At 37.0% G+C, this 17,522-nt stretch overlaps 1 protein-coding gene across 1 annotated transcript in view; it reads left to right on the top strand.

The window, feature by feature from the left end:
* Nucleotides 1-17,522, top strand: part of GULP1 (GULP PTB domain containing engulfment adaptor 1) — a gene marked incomplete at both ends in the record, with an annotated part of 85,183 nt that overhangs the window by 13,712 nt on the left and 53,949 nt on the right. The window contains one exon of the mRNA XM_082001577.1: nucleotides 4,510-4,571. Coding sequence (XP_081857703.1) covers nucleotides 4,510-4,571 — 62 coding nt within the window. The remainder of the gene's footprint in view (nucleotides 1-4,509; nucleotides 4,572-17,522) is intronic.

The following is a 17,522-nucleotide window of genomic DNA, read 5'->3' as shown; positions in this document are numbered from 1 at the left end:
TTAATGTCAAAGAGTTTTTTATTTATTCAAGAATAACGGCTTTTAGTTTTTACCTTCTAGAAATGATTGTAATTTCACTGTTGCACTAAAAAAAAAAAAAGTTAAAATCAGAGTCTCGCTGTTCATCACATCAAACGGAATGGCCACTAGGTCTCACATGCTTTGATAAACACTTTGGAAATGGTTAAGTAGAGCCCCATTTAGCATGCATGAATTAATGATGAGAGTGGAGCTTAGGGAAGCGGTTAACTAAACTTGCACTGTTGAGCATTGTTTTGCCAGTTAGAATGTAGTTCATCAGTGTCTCTCTACTAAATCCATTCTACAATATGTGGGCAGTAATATGTGGAGAAATTAATCTCAAAGGGAGAACAATTTCTTGCCGCTATTAGTGCTTTTATTTTTGGTAGATAAATGGTCAGCTGTGCTGTTACTTAACCTAATGCCATCCTTCACTGAGTGCAGCACAGTTATTCTGGATACTTTATGATGTCCTCGAGCCTGTTGACTTCAGCGTGTGATTTGTCAGCACGTTCCTCTTCCCTGGATCTCCAAACATTGCTGAAGCTGCTGAAATGGCTCACATTGGTGCTCTCAGATAATAATGTGATGACCAAGCATTTGCTATGAAATGCAGACTTAAAGGAATCTTTCCTTTTTAACGGAAAGGGGCTGGCGTGATTCAAGGGGGACTAGAAAGGAGTGAAATCTCAATTCCGAGAACAGTTAATCCTCTGACCATGAAAGTGCCCAACCCCCTTGCAATTCTGTCAAACCCTGGGTCTTCCAAACATTATTTTATGCAGTTTTACCACTGACCTAGGCAGACTAGTTTGGCAGGGAGCAAAACCTGAGAAGCTCTCACCAGAGTCAAATTATCTGAAAAACTAGACAGGATGCTGTGCTGCTGCTGCAGGGGCTCTCTAAAAGCCTGTGCTGCACAGTTGGCACACCATGCACGTGGGGAGGTGATACGTAGAGGCTACAGGATTTCTAACTCTCTTTAAGCAGGGCTGTGGCTTCCCCTGTGCCCGTGAATGATAAATAGTGATCCTTCTTCCCAGCTCTTCTCCCATGCAGTGCCAGCATGTTTGGCAAAACCACCACATACTTAGGCTTCTGCCTCTTTCAAGCTAAACTCTGCTTAGGTTTTAATGGACTTTGGATGGCTCAAACTTACAATTCTGAAAAAACAACTGGGCACTTATTTAAACTTTAATGTAAATGCTAAGGCAGCCTTGGTAAGACCTTCAGACAAGATCTAAAATAACTGTAGTTTGCACCGGGTGTGATAGTACAAGCCTCTTTTCACTGTTATGTTAGATGCACGCAGTTGTCAGTTGTGGTTTCATCTAGGCTTTTGGTCCTTGCTTTAGGACTTGCTGTTTTATTTATCTATAAATTGTCTAGAACTCTTGCTGCTATATAACTAATAAAATAATAATATGAACTGTGATTTTCATTGTAGGGTTTCATATTTTGGTTTTTTTTTTTTTTTTTCTTCAGAATGAATAATTAAGTACTAAGCTGTGAAAACCCATTTAAAACTAATTAAAAAGTGAGAGATCATGCAAATCACAGGCCACATCTACATCAGGTATTTAAATGAATACCTGTTTTACAGGTTTTGTTTGTTCATGTTCTCATTTATTGGATGCAAAATGTCTGAAATATGGCATTTCTCAACTCCTGTGAAATCAAACTAACTCTAAGCAGTATTTCGAACAGCTGCTGAAAGATAGTGGCATAAGTCCAAAATCAGAGCTTACAACTAATAAGGAAATTTGCTGGTAACAAACTTCCCTGTAAGAGCCTGCATCATTTTTTGCATGCCTTGGCTATCAATGTGAATTTTGCCTCGTACTCATTTTGTTTAGGGTTAAGAGTTCTTTCAAAAGTGCCACCACTCTGTAATTATTACCTGACTGTAGCCCCAAATAGGCTTCCAATTTTAGTGGAAAACTTTAATACCTATGTCACAGTGCCTGAGGATCTACATCCGGATGTTGGAAATGCTGCTTGCTGACTTACTGTTTTAATCAATGGCACAAGACTCGTAGAATCCAGACAACTTTTTAGTACCCTGCTAAGTTACTGATTTCCTTTTGAGCTCAGAGTACCCATCCGTATTTCCTTATATTTCACCTAACTAGGGGTACCAACAGTTAGGGAAACACTTTCCTGGCAGTGTTTTTCCATACTGGAATCCCAATAGCATTACAGTTAGAGGTTGGTAGGCTTCACAAAAATATTTAGTAAAGCTTTGTGCCTAATAATAATATTGGAAATATTACTAGCTGCTTAATTAAGAGCAGCATTTCAAACTTGGCTCCCAAATTGAATCACTTTTTTTCAGATTTGAAAGTGCTCTGCTTGGGGATGGGAAGAAGGGAAGAGGAAGGATTTGCAAGGAGCAGTTAGTTTTACTGATACCGGTGTAGTCAATTGTCTGCCTGTACAATTGCTTTAGAAGCTACAGACATACTACTTATTTGTGCTAGTACTAGGCATTAAATGAGTGGAAGACTGTTTGGTTTGATGGGTTTTTTGTTGTTGTTGTTGTTTTTTAATATATGAAATGTTTAATTTTGGAGCATTTTTATTAGATTTTTCCTTTATGTATTTATAAATATGCCAGTGTCCTGCTGAAGCTAGTAATCACTTGATGTGTGAGAAATGGGTCAATAAAACACTGACACTAGCAATGTGAGCGCATATTTTGGAGCTGAAATTTGCACTGTGCAGATCTTCACTCTGCTGCAGTAAGTATGATGGGGCAGGGAGCATTCCTGCCTTATGTGCCAGCTTCCTCTGGGTCTGGGACTTGAGGTCAAGCCCCGTCACCAGTCTGCTCATCTGGCCTTCAGCAGTGCACTGATGTGGAGTAGAATGCTTGTGGTTATTTTTTTGGGTTGTCATTCTAACATTCTTAATTCACACTGATGGTTATTTTTTTATTTGTGGATAACATCAACTTTTTATATTGTACTTAGACTAGAGATCGGGTTTCAGGTCTTAAAATATTCTGGGAAATGTGTGGTTCTTGGTTCTGATATTCCAATGACAAGCCACAATCGAAAGGAAGAGCCACTTCAGTGCATAATCGTACTCCTGGATGCCTCCGAGTGGACAAATCATGCTTCCTTAATTAAGAAGTGATAATATCACTCCGCAGTAAGGGAGCTGAATGTTACTGTCATTTAGAATTAAATTTGCTGAAAGAAAAAAATTTCCTCCAGCTTTGCAGTTTTGATCCTATTACAGTGGTGACTATGGTGAATATTTTGTTTAACAGTTTTCTTGCTTCTGTATATTCAAAAATATTTAGTTATTGGTTCAGCATAAGTAAATGTCAGAGCTTTTGTTCTTGAACAGTTTGAAGTGAACAGGGTTTTATTGTTCCTATGTATAACTAACAAAAAAGTTTGTAATTGCTATAACTGCAACTCCCATTAAAAGCACAGGGAATTGTCTGTGAATACCCAACAGTAGAATTTTACTTTAAGCTATTATTCTGTTACTTAATTCAATAAAGTTCCAGATTTGTGACTTTAATTCATGCGAATTAAAACAAGAGTAGTCTCATGTTAGGAAATAGTACCAAATATTGAATGTGTGGAGTATAAAAGACTACTCAGTGTTACAGAATCTCTCATGCGGTTGGCAGTACAAGTTAGTATTTCGGAACATTTTCTTAAATGATTTCAAATGAGGAAACTTTTTAAAAATGGCTTCTAAACTTACAATAAAAAGTTTTTTCTAATGTTTGTAATTCCACCTTAAATTTTGTAGAACATTTTAAATGGCCATTAAAAAGGAGGAGGGCAGATGTATTTCACAAATAATGAACTCGTCATGTCACCATATGAAACATGCACAGGGAAAAGACAATAGCGCAGTCTTCTGATGTGAAAATCATTAAAGGAAAATATGCAAATTCATTTAGGATATGTAATGAAAGGTTATAGAAGATCTAAACTTCTGAATCATTTACCACAATCTGACTTGCTTTTATTGTCTTGTAGAAGGATTAGGGCTTTTTTCTATCAGTTATTGCTCTGATAAGCTTTCCAAAATAATTTCCCTTGTCCCTTTAAAGTCTTGATAATTCATCGAAAAAGCACATCATTCATCCCAAAAACATCATTAGAATTTCAACATGCAGTCAGTGCTTTAAACAACAATTGTAGGATGCAGAAAATACTGATCTGAGGCAGAAACAGCAAACAACGTAAGACAGATAAATACATTTGTGGGGAGGAGTTGGGATTCTTATCGTAAATAAATTAAATGGTTAAAATGGGAAGTGTGCCCAAGAGAAGTAACTGGGTTCTTTCATTTAAATGTTTGGCAGGTTGTGAGATATGTTTCCCTCCATCCCCAGTAACTCCTTCAGATACTTATCGGAGTAAAAGGAGGGTTGTTGATGTCTTCCAGATAGATGCTATGACAGTTAAATTAACAATTGAATAACCTATTCAGTGCTTCTTTTATTTTGCTTTTCTGTAGACAAAACATGGATGCACACTCCTGAAGCCTTATCAAAGCATTATATTCCCTATAATGCAAAGGTAAGAAACTATGAAGTTATTTTGTCCTCTTACCTTTAGAACACAGCACGTTCTGTCTTGCTTTTCACTTGAAAACTGCAGAGACATGAATTAGCCAAATGAAATAGCGAAGAAAAATTTAGTAAATGTCTGTTTTGAAGATGAAAAATTTTTTATTTCTTAAATAATGGCAAATTGATACTTGTTGTGAATTATTTGATGGTTCTTTTAGAAAGCAAACCAGTGTTCCTCTTCTCTTGATGCTCTGTTTCCTTTTAATGCATGCTAAATGGATGGAAATTTTGAGTGCAAAAGAATTTAACATCAGGCTGCATGCTTAGAGTACTATAAAAATTAAAATTAATAGCACAGACTTCTTTTGAACAACAGCAAAGGCAATGAGTAATGATCCTATCTGCTGGATATATTGAAATGTCAAATACTCTGGAAATGTGGTAGAACAATAATGGAATTTTTGCAGAGTAAAAACAGAAGTCTTAGTCATGCTTTCTTATCCCAGTTACAATGCAGTTCTACAATAGTATTTCAATTAGTCTAATGAGATCTGTTCACAGGAAATGCATTTTCCCAAAATAACAATTTAGAAAATGGGTTTGCTAAAGGGAGGAGGGAATACTCAGTAATCGACATAACACAGAGTAAACTGAGTAATCGGCTATTACTTGGCTAAGCTGGGAGTATAATTCAATAAGATGCCTTTGTGGTCTGTTTTAGATCAAGCTCTCGTAGGATTGGTATTTTTTAATACAAAAATAAAAATTATTTCACAGGCTGGGACTCAGTTTCTATTAATTGTATTCCTTGCTGTTGTGTTTGCACTTTTTTTTTGCTTAGTCTTGCCACAGAGTGAGCAAGTGTTTGTGGTGGAAACTTGAGTCTTGTTCTGCTAGTTGCCAGGTGAACATGTTTTTATTCTGTGTGCTCTGAAACGGAATTTTTCACCAAAGAATGTATTACCATTCCACTGTATAGCCTTGCAGGCACCTTCGCTTTTATAGTACAGTTTTTGAGAGGGAGCAATACTTGCTGGGGTGACTGTGCCATCTGTTAAGAACAAGCGGAAGCTGTGAATTCTGTTAATATATGTGGTTTTTCCTTCAGGAGAAGAAAGAATCCTGCCTGACCTTTCGTGTCTCATTGTCTTTCTTAAGAGCGTATCTCGTGAATAGGTGTCAGTACAGCTATGCAGAAAAAGTCTATAGAGTAAAGGAAACAACGATAGGATGGTGATAACCATAGAAACAGCAGCATCAACTGCTTCTGGGGGAGAAAAAAGGCATAGGGAATTCCTATCCAAAGGAAATCTGTTCTCAGCCTTGTTAGCGTGACTCTTGGTCCAAAAATGTCGTTCCTTTTATTTAGGCTAATATATGCCTAAGTGTCCTCTCCAGTTCTGCTCCTGTTTCATATGGATTCTGACCTTACAGGGCCTCCTCGACCTCCATGCTGTTGGCCTCTAAGGTCTGTCAGAACACTTGCAGGAAGCTGCAATGTACTATAGCCTATGTGTTTAAATAGAAAAAGTTAACCCATAGTTTCATGTGGATCACAGCAGAAAATTATTATTTAGAACTGTCAGTTATTTGATTCATTATTCCAAAGCAAGCAAAAAATTGCCCTCCTCTGAAACTGGAGCCTAAAGGGTACGGGAATTCCACACTGCATTTTTTACTAAGACCTGGCATAAATTTTCACAGCTCTTACAAGGTTAGCTGGCATATGCAGACATAACAACCTTATAAAATCTAGATGATGTCTCCACCTTGATTCTCAAGTACCATTTTCATTAAGTTTTGCAATATTTTTCTTCTTAAGAGGAAAGCATGTATCTATTAGTACCCCATTTGGGTTTTGTAACTTTTTGATTTTTAACTAAAATATCCCACTGATTTCATATCTTGTAATTACATTGTGAAATAATGTTTAAAAACTCAGAAAGCATTCATAAAGCAACTATTGAAAAAGAATCGTTTGGGGTTTTTTTTTCCCCCAAGTGTTCATATTTTTCCACTTCCAATTCATAACATCTATTCATGGAACTTTTATATTTGTCGGGTGGAAAAGACAACATTTTATCTGATCTGTTTCAAAAGCTAGTTATGTGAGTGAAGGATGACATGTTCAGGAAAAATCCATCTATTTGATGGAAAGCAATACCAGAGATGTTCTTTTTCCATGGGCAAGTGAACTGTATTCTGCTACATAATTTTGGAATGCAAATCAGTGTTAACTGGAAATTAAAAGAACCCTGCAATACAGACAACTGGCCTTTTCTCTACAAATTGGAGAGGACTTTTTGTAGAGAATTAGTAATGTCTGGTACCTCATAGGACATACACCCTCAGGATGATTTATGGCAGTAATCCTCTTTGCAAGAAAACACGAGCAAAGAGAGTTGTTTCTCCTGGAAGTAAAATCCAGGAGCCATGAGTCTCATAAGGATGCCCTTAAAATGTAAAAGCATCTTGATTCTCTCTCTCTCCTTTCCAGCATACCCAGTCCTCATGGTACTTGCTATTTTGTAATTTGCTGAGTTTTGGCATGGTTTGGTGTATGGCATAAGTTGATGGGGCTCTAGGTTTTTTGGGATTGTTAGTTTGTTTTGGGGTGTGTGTGTGTTTGTTTTGTTATTGTCATTGTTGGTTTAGGCTTGTTTGGGTTTTTTTACTCTTACTGATGTTCTCAGTCTTGGTCCTCCTGAAGGCACTGGTAATAACACTCCATACATTTCAGTATGCTCTTCTACGATGAGATTTGATGGCTGGCTTGTGCCGAGACAGCTACTGTCCTAATGTTTACTTCAGACTTAGTTAAAACTTTGTGTATTGCCATGTGCATATTTATGATACTAAATGAAGTTTAAATTTGAAACTTTAGAAGATAAATGAGTAAAGCTTTCCCCAAAAAAGACTGTTAAGCATCTCTTACTTTGTATTATTGTGGGGTTTTGATGACAATTAATTGTGCTGTGTCATGGATGGTCTTTCCTCTCAGTTACTCAGTATATATCTTGGACCCGTATTGCAACTGTAGGAATGGAGGGGAGGGGGAAAAAAAGGCATTAGTAATAAATACCCTGCAAAAGACCTTGCTTGGCGATAGCTAGTAGTATTAATCTTCACTGTAGTACAATAAACAAGAGGTTTCAACTCTGTAGTTTCTTGTTCCTTCAGCTCTTTTATCATTGAGGAATGGCAGATAATACTTTTCTGGAGCAGGCATTTTGGACAAGAATTTTAGCTCAAAAATACCATACTGCTTCTAATTGATGTAACTGCCATAGCAGGGATCTAGGTGCAATTATGTCTTTTGAAGATGTGCATATCACTGTCATTGCTGTACGGTATTAGCAAAGCCATGTTTTCATGGCATAAACTGCACTTCTACAAACTTTTGTTGCTATAGCTATACTAGCAATTTTTCTTTTTCTATTCAATCAGCATACTACAGAATGATCATAGGTTTGTGTCAGTAAAAATAATTAATGAAAGAATGTCAAAGGGAAGATTGTATATAGATTTTCCAAGTAAATAGAGATACAAGGCATGCTATTAAAAAGTGTACTTAAATTTAAGCTAGATATAGCAAGATATTCCAAACGGAGCACAAAAATCTTGAAAAATAGAAGCTAATGAAATAATACAAGAAAAATTTTGTTTTCCTACAGTTGTTATAATTAGAATTAATAACTTAATTCCAATTATCTTTCATTAGTATATCAAAATGCCTTGGACTTAATCATAATTAATTCAGTGTGTTAAGCACAAGAAAAATGAGTATTGTGAAGACATCCAAATGAAATATGAAAGCAGAAAATTACAATTTTACAAGGAAATGCAAATCTGAACTTCTTAGTTATTTGTGATACATTACAGTCATTAAACTTGGGGCTTATTATACCAAAGATGAATAATCATGTAAATAAAACATAAAATATTTAAAGTTTGCAAGGGGTACTGTCAACAGACTTCTCTGCTTCAGGGAAATACACCTACCTATTCCATCTTGCTTATGACATTACATACTTAAAACGGGAGCGGGGTAGGAGAGGATAGCATTACAGCCATAAAGATCCTACAAAATAAATGTCTATGGTGCAGAAGGATTGTATGTAAACTTTCAATAGCAACAGACATCATCTCATGTGAGTAGCTGAAGGAGGAGAGCTGCATTTTAACTGTTCAGCATCAAGTAGTTTCAGTTGTTGTCAGTTGTCTTTGTGACAACTGGTGATATTCCAGCTTCCTTAAAATCTGAACATTTGTTAGTTCCTCAGAAAGCTCTGTGGGGTACTGAGAGCTTTTGAAAAGCTGACAGGTAGTCTTGCCTGCGGTTTCATAACCAGTTTGTAAAGGGGCAAGAATTAAGTCTGTACCTCCCGAGTCTCGGTCCAGCCTTTTGAGCACAAACTCACCCTTCGCTTCCCGTCAATAGTGTGTCACTGTACAGTAATGGCAGTTGAATAGTATTTGCAGACTATTGTATATCTCATCTGCATACGAATGCACAGAAGTTCAAAGACTGCATGAATGCGTGTGGCATACACTTGAGTAGCCCACAGTGCTGCCTACAAGTCAGCACATCAAGATCACTTTGCAAGAATTAGTAGGCATGTGGCTTATGGTATCGGTGTGCGTCTTCACCTAGAGTTTTGTCTTTTGCATTGGTTTATCTGAAAGCTTTGAAAAATGTGAGCCGTTTATAATTGGAGTACTGGTATCTTTTATGACAGAGCACTGGCTGAGAAGTTTAGAAAAACTTGCAGAATAACAACAGCGTGGTTTTGATATGTGTATGGTCTCTTTCCAGGTGTCTCTAGTCCTCTGTCAGTTATGTGTCCAATACCCAGCTGCACAACTTCAGGGTCTACAGATCACTCATTTTCTCCAGAAGATGATCTGCTTCAAGAAAGGAATGAAGTTTATGAGAAATTCCAGTTTTTCTTTCTTGAGTTCCATTTGCGTGTAGCTTGCACAGAGCGCTTTAGGTTTGACTGAAGCTCCCAATGTCATACATAAATGCAAAAAAGTGTATCATTTCGAGGCATATACGTGAGGCAGAATACTTAGATCCAAGTAATTATAACTTGGCAAGGTGACAAACACTTGTGGAGGGGCAGCAGGGGGACGTGATTTATATCTGGATGCTACAGATATACGTACTGCTAATTTTGCAGCGTAATAGATGAGTACAGAGATGGATACATATATGTACTGAAAGCAGACAGGATTCATAAAGGTACTTCACCTAATGCCTAACTTTTAGATTACAAATATTACAGCTAGTTTTAGGCAAAGATGAACTACCATCAGGGTAAGGGCTGATCCTCTTTTTTGTTTTTGTCGACCCAGTACAACTGTAGGGTGCTATTGCAAAGTCCTCCCCAGGTGCATGGGGAGACTGCAATAGCATGGTTGCTATCACAGAAAACAGCCTATTTGCTACACCCGTTCTATATCTGTGCCCGGCATGGCATCATCATTTGACCAGTCAGAGCTAATAAAACCAAAAAAACTTCTGAAATAATGTAAGACAGTTTAATATAATGTATAATGTTTCGTTTCTTTTCCTCTCTCAGTAGAAGCTATCAATAGCACACGTGTGTTTTAATGAAATATTTTTAGTGAAATACTCCAGTAAAAAAAAAAAAAAAAAAGTGAATTTAATTGGGTGAGTGAGATAAAAAATATTGGTCATGTTTTTCAATACATCACAGACCGCAACTGAAGGTCAAAACCAGTAGCTTTTGATCTGGTCTCCAGAGCTCTCATCTCTCAGGTTCTGCTTATGATCCCTTGGTCTCTTCATAAACTCCATTTTGCTTGAAATGTCTAAGTACTGTATGACATACTTCAGTTACAAGTATGAAACAGATTTGCAATGCAAATATGAGATGGAAGCTATAATTTCATGGCAAGAAGAAAAAATAGATCACACTAATTAAGGGTAGTGCATGCAGCATAGGATCTGAGAAGTATTTTAAGTCTCAGTAATGTATGAAGTAATCTATTCAAACTGTAATGCAGCAGGATTGGGACAGAGCCCCTAGTCTGCATTGAAGCTGATCTGTAACCTACCACAGCCTTGGAGTGTTCCCTGTTCTGAGCAAATTTTAAGTTTCCTTTGTATCCAAGCAGTTTGTTTCTCTTGCATAGGTTGCCTTCACATCCATTCTCTTTAGCACCCTGGCTGCTGAATTACAGTCTTTTTCCTAATGTCTGACTTTGAGCAGTCTAAGTTTCAATTCTCTCATCAGGGAAAAATCAGTTTTAAACAGATGAAAGCTTTAGACATGCTTTTTTGGTAGAAAGTTCTAGAATCAGTTATTTGGCACTGTAGATATAGTATCTACCTACTATAATCTGGGTTGAAAATAGAAAACTGCAAGAGATTTAGCTCACTGTCAGACTTTGAAATGCCCTCAATTTTAGAAAGATGGAATGCCTTATGATTCCTTGAATGTTAGAGTTGTCCTTTGGCTACATTGCATTTATATTAGGATTTGCTTTGGGAACTGAAATGTAAGAATTTAGAATAATTTATGTTGGAATGGACCTCTGGAGATGACCCAGTTGATTCCCATGTAAAAACAGGGCTGACTTCAAAATCAGGTGAGACACAACAGAGCCTCTTACAGTTGAGCTTTCAGAGCTGAAAATTGAGCTGAAGAGTTTGCCGTGTTGGTGTGCCCATACAGGAAAATGCTGTATGTTGCTGCTTGCTACAGAGCTGGACTCTTGGTTGCAGAGGACTGTGCTTCGCGTTAGGAACTGGGATTCTAAAGCTTCTAGAGCGCAGGTTGTTGCTAGACTTCTCAGTTTCTTTAGGTATGAGGAAGAATCAGGCCTAGATGTAACATTAAGCTTTATGTTTTGTTTTACTTGAAGGATGGGATATTGCTGCTCTATTTCGTCTTGGAATCAGAGGTGCATAAGGGCTGGAATGTGAAACTTCTGGAATTCATATGACTTCTGGATTATGAGGCACATAGTTTATATACAGATATGGAAACTTATTTCTGGCTCAAGGCTTTTTGTAGCCTTTTATTGTAAGACTTGATCTCCTAGGTATGTGCATTGTTTCAGCTAAGTTTGAAAATCTGCAGCAGGGGATTCATTAACAATGATTTATCTGGCTTGGTCTGCAGTTAGGAAAACTTGTGTTGGTGGCATGATTAACAGAGTGCGCTGCTTAACAAGATGATACCTGAGACCCATCTGTGCCAGGTACATTCTTTAGATTATTTTTGTTGTAAAAATTATGATTCTTTCCAGTAGTCTTGGTGTAGAAGAGCTGTTTGTTGGAATGTAGGACAGCCATATGTTGAAGTGCTAAATCCAATAAGTTCTGAAAGTGCAAGACTGTATGTGTAGATACGTATGATGTACAGAAAAGGCGAGTAGAAGTTTTTCCGTGGTAGTAATAGCAACTGCCTTTCAACAGTAATTCTTCATAATATGGCATCTAGTATTGAACACAGCATGTAAAGCATATTTTTAAGGATACTGTGTTAACTAAAATTTTTGAAGTGTTTTAAACAGACACATCACTGGCCTTCCCCAGTATCTGACTCAAAAGAGCTGAGCAATGAGACTGTTGGGACAAAAGACTCAAAATCATTAGAAGCTTTGTAACAAGTTTTATGACGTCATTTTCTTATCCTTCAGAAAAAGAATAAATAAGTATTTCAGTATAAATCTTCACTTTACAGAGAAAGATACTCAGAGTCGTGAGTTCCTCAGCACCGGACAAGAGTAGGCACCAACTGACCAACAGGCACTGAGCAATATGAACCTCCGTTCAAGACAACTGAACAAAATTCAGAGGCTTGTCCAAACAGAATTAACAAAAAAAAAACAAAAACAAAACAAAACAAAAGAGTGCAAAGAAAAAGGATGGAATTTCTAAAGACCTTAGGGTCAGCAAAGATTTACTCAACTCTCCACAGTCCCTTTCTGTTCCTTCTCTGTTGCTGATGTTTATTCCCTTGCCTCTCCTTAACTCTGCTTGAAACTACCAAATAGCCTCATTAGCATGTCCTCTGGGGATTCCTTCTGCACAGTTATATTTCCACGTGAGCTGTCAGCTGTGAGAATGTGAGGTTTCTTTAAGCAGGCTTTTTAGCCTCTGGACTCTCAAGTGCCAAGTGAGTTGCATGTCTGACACTGGAACTAATAGGCTGTTGAGTGCAAACATCTGGGTTATTGTGCTTGTGAGCTAGGTGGGCAAGAGCAGTTTCTAGATTGTTCTTGCTTTAAATTAGAATCAGGCCTGCAGATGAATTAACTCCTTCTCATCTCGCATTTTTACTTTCGACAAAGCTGGGTATTACTGTTTGCTGAGCCTTTGCTATGTTTATGGAAGTACTGCCGCCTTCTTACATCTACTACTCACCAAAAAAAAATTGGGAAATACTCCCAAAATAAACCAGAAAAAATAAATATAACTGGATCATAGAAAATAAGAGAATGGCATAACTTTTTGAACAGAAACTTCTACAATGACATACAGTTTTACCAACAAAAACAAGACTACAGGAATCTGTCCAACAGCCAAGCTGTTCACCATTCGGAAAAGTTTCACATGAACTGATCTCCATGAGGATTAATATTGAAGAAACCATTGGACAAGTCACTAGCTGCAGTCTCTGACTTTAATACAATAATAACGTACACTAGTCAGGTGTGGATCCTGAACTGTAATGAATCTTTCTCTCAGAAATGCCTCCTTGGCCTATTTTAAAAAGCATTTTGAACTTTGAACCTGGGAATTTTAGGTGCAATTTACTAGAGAAGCTAATCATTACTGGATTGAAACATAGCAAAGGATAAATATTTGCATGAACTACTTTGTAAAGCTTTGTTAAAATGTTTTGCATTCTTACTAGAAATTATTATTTGCCACCAAAAGAGAGAAAGTGATCGGTTAAATTTGTCTAAACTTCAGATTTTGTTCCAACTGTATACTTTTGCATAAGTAATATTTTCTTCATTCTCAGTCCTTAAGGGAAATCAAATCTAGTAAAATCCTGTGGTTTTACAAGTTGGTTTTCAGCTTGTTGCTGTGGTATTACTGGAAAGAGGCAGAATGTTGAAACAAGGACATAGATCAAATCTTAATGATACGTGTGGAACCAAGGGTTGAGTTTGAAGGGACAGATAATTTGAAAATGGACTAAAAATGTCCCTAAGCCGTATCTCTTACTATTGCTGTAGCACCCAGGTGCTTCTGAAATGGGAGATATTAGAGAGACGGAGGTAACTCACTCAGCAAATCATGTTAATTAGAGCATTCTGTTAATAAGATTAGGTGGGAGGGAAGCCTTGTCTATTTGTGAATATAGGATTATTGCTGAAAATCCATTGAAGTCACAAATGTTTGGGTCTTCCTAGGTCAGAATTTAGAGGCCATATCCTAACTTGCAGTTTTTGAGGAACTGCAACTATTAAAATCAAACCTATTCTCAAAATGAAAAAGCATTCACCCAAATTGCATGTGCGTACTTAATGTTCAAATCCATTTTAAAAGCTTTATAACTAGGTACAGGTTTTGGGTTTGAGTTTTGTTTTGGGTTTTTCTTCTTCTTAGCAGAAGACTAAATGACATTTCGAGTGGTCTTGCTTTGGTATGTAGTCACGTGAATACTCTTTACTCCTTTAGTGATGTATTTCAGGGGCTTGTCAGCTTCCTTCTCTTGCCTTTGGGTAACCAGAAGAGAGGGAGGTGTGAAAGTCGGACCTCTTCACCTGTCTTTTTTTTTTTTAAATCGGAGAGCACTGTTTCATATTTTTATATTGAATATTTTCATTTCATAATGAATATTTTCATATTCATATCACATTTCATACTAGTGGTAGCTTTCTACTTGTGTTCATATTTGCTGTTAGAATGATGTGTACAAGGGAGAATGGGGTTCAGTGTCTTATATTGATTTCTACCAGTAACACTCAGAGGTAGTAATTGAAATTGTGCTCTGCGTTTCCAAGAGGTTAGTGTAATTTATCACAGTTTATTAGATCATAAATTCTTTGAAGCTAAGGGCTATGTTTTTGATGTTTGTTCAGCCACTAGAATAATGGGATGGAGGCTGTAGGTGCCACCCTGATGCAAATAGCCATAGATCAAAGTTCAGAATAAGTAAGCAACAGAAGACCTTGGACTTGACTCTCAAGAGCTTTATTCTTAGTTGGAATAGTTAAATTATAGTGCAGAAAAGAAATGGGTGAATTATTATCCACAGTTTAAAGATGCGGGACTGAGATAATACTGGAGATTTTCCACAAATCTGCCCAAATCTCTGTTCTCAAATCAGATGCCAAATTTTAAATTCTACTTCAGTGCCTTGAGCTCAGTGTGTTCTCAGTACCTACTCTCTTACTAAAAAGGATTATGTTGCTATTTAGAGAAGGCTCTAAATCCTTATATGAAGGTTTTTAAAATACACTCTTAATTTATGTTCACGTAACGATGCAAGTACCAATATAATGATCTAGACTAGATTAATTTTACTACTTTAGCACCAGAATATAGGTCTTCTATTAAAAAGCACAATATTTTTTATGAAGTAAGAAGTGACAGCCAACATTAGTGTTGGATTAATTGCCACTGTAAAATAATTTATAAATTACTTTCCAACTCAGTTATGTTCTCTTAGAACAGTTAATCTGAGATGTCCATCTCATCTGCTCATGGCTCTTAAGGCCACGGTAATAGTGGTTTCATTTCGTATCTGATGTTGTCAGGTTGAAATAGTCGCTATTAATCATTTTTGCAGCTTGCTAAAGTAATCTTTCTAATAAAAAAATTCAGTTCCCTAATTTGTATTGTTTAGGGGGAAAAATATTTCCTATGTTTAGGTAGTGCTCTGCACATCTCTCTTAAATAGCTACAGAATGGTACCTTAGAGCTAGTTCTTTCTGTTCAAGTATTATTTTAAAACAAATTCCTCTCATTCTATCTAGCTTTTGGAAGAACTCTGTTACTGATATTCTTGAAGTGTCTGAAGGCCAAGTGTTGAATTACGGTGATCATGTATGTCTTGTAGCTGGCTTTCATGTGAGTTTATGTGAAGAAAAGACAGTTTATGCTAAAAAACAGGTTGATAAGAGAGAATATAAACAGATTTGTAAAACAGTAATCATCACAGAGAAGACACTTCAGTTACATGTAGGAAAAATGAAGGATCCGGTACAGCAAAACCAATGGAAGAAGTGATTTTCTTGTGAAGGCTCACTGCCTATGTAGGACTTGCTTCCAGAATTTGTGATGGAATTGGAGACGAGGCGTTCAGAGTAGGATTTGACTTTTAGGCCGGCAGGGCATACACAGATAATGAAGCAGAGGTATGTTAAGGGTACGTTCCATGTGCTTATGGATTACGCGTTACATACGACTCAGCATACTTCCCCACTGCATTTGCTTTACTACAAAACAAAAACACCCAACAAAGGTAGTTCACACTTCATGTTCCTGTCCTTTTAATACACCTCAGTACATATATCTGTCCTGTAGTGTCTATTATCTCCCCCATAGAAGGTATGTATAAATTATTCGCTGCACACTGAAGTAGTTATAATACTAAAATTTAAAGAGCAGATGGTCTTCTGTGGTAATGGTAGCTTAAAAGAAAATGTTCAGATTGTTAAAAATTTGTGTTGCATGAAAAAAATTACCAAAAGTGGTATTAAATTTCTAGACTACTGAAGCTAAAGCACTAGACCCACACATTCATGATTCTGTCTCCAGAATGACTAGTTTCTGGTGCATTGCTTGTCCTCTGTTAGACAGCCAAGTGTTTCTATGAATCAAGAATTAAAACCCGAGTCATTTATTCTAATCTATGGTGCAGTAAGGCTCACAGTATTAAAAATCCCGATTCAGAAGAGATGCAGTGTCCTTAAAATAGGCAGTTTCAGATTTTACGTTAAACTGGAAAAGGGCTTTAATAAACTGAGAGTAACAGACAATAGATATTTGTTCCTATTACTAAGGCTATTTGTGTTTGAATGAGAATTTTGTTCCTAACTGTGATGACTTCTGGGGTTTGTCTCACAGGGAATTCCTGTTTCTGTGTTTATAATGTCATTGCATGTTACCATGGCAAAAGTGTGGTACTGCAAGTTCGGCATTATCACATTAATCAAGGACAAAGGAGGTAGAAATTAGTTTAGAGCAAAATAAACTTTATTGACAAAATTGAAAATGTCTGTGTAATTGTATCTCTGCTTTTATAAGATACTGTTAATGTTTTCCAGTACAAAAGAGTAACTTCAGTACTTTACCATTTGTCTTTATGAATATATACACTGTGTACATAGAAATCTATCACAACTTCTTCCACAACGTGTAGAGTTTATTTACATTGAACAGAGGAAGGCTCTACTAATTTTGTGTCCAGCTTCAGTCTGAAGAAGCTATTGCAAGCTGAACGCCCAGAATTGCACAATCCCACCTTGAAACGGCCCATGGAAACTCCTGGCTGTTCTTGTACGTGTTGTTATGAAAGAAAGAATCTGAAGCCTGCGCTCAGATTCATGCCTAACACCGAAGTCACCTGGGAAGTGCCCCTTTGAAGGAACAGCCACTTTCTGAATGACGTCATGGCCTGTTCACTCATGTGGCTCAGAGGTGCACCCCTAATTCAGCTGCCTCACTCCATGGAAGAAGTTCTGAGTTAATCAAAATGCTCCAAATGTTAGAAAGCTTCATCTTACTAGTAAAGCAGAATGTTTTGGCCAGTTTTATGAGCTAAGATTGGTTTTGCGATCAAACACTTGACAGTGTAGCTTGTTTCTTCATAAGGGATTTTTGTCATCTCAGTTCAGTTTTCATTGTTCTTGGGGAGGTTTTATTTGATAAGCTGAGTATTTGCAACAGGAAAAAAAAAAAGTCAGCAGGACAGATGGAGCTTAAGAACACAGAGTTCAAGCTTTAAGTTGCTATGTTTTGTGA

This window comes from Phaethon aethereus, assembly GCF_964289735.1.
Source record: "Phaethon aethereus genome assembly, chromosome: 6".
Classification (NCBI taxonomy): Eukaryota; Metazoa; Chordata; class Aves; order Phaethontiformes; family Phaethontidae; genus Phaethon; species Phaethon aethereus.
Note: the sequence above shows the minus strand (reverse complement) of the source record. Positions and strands in the feature narration are given on the sequence as shown.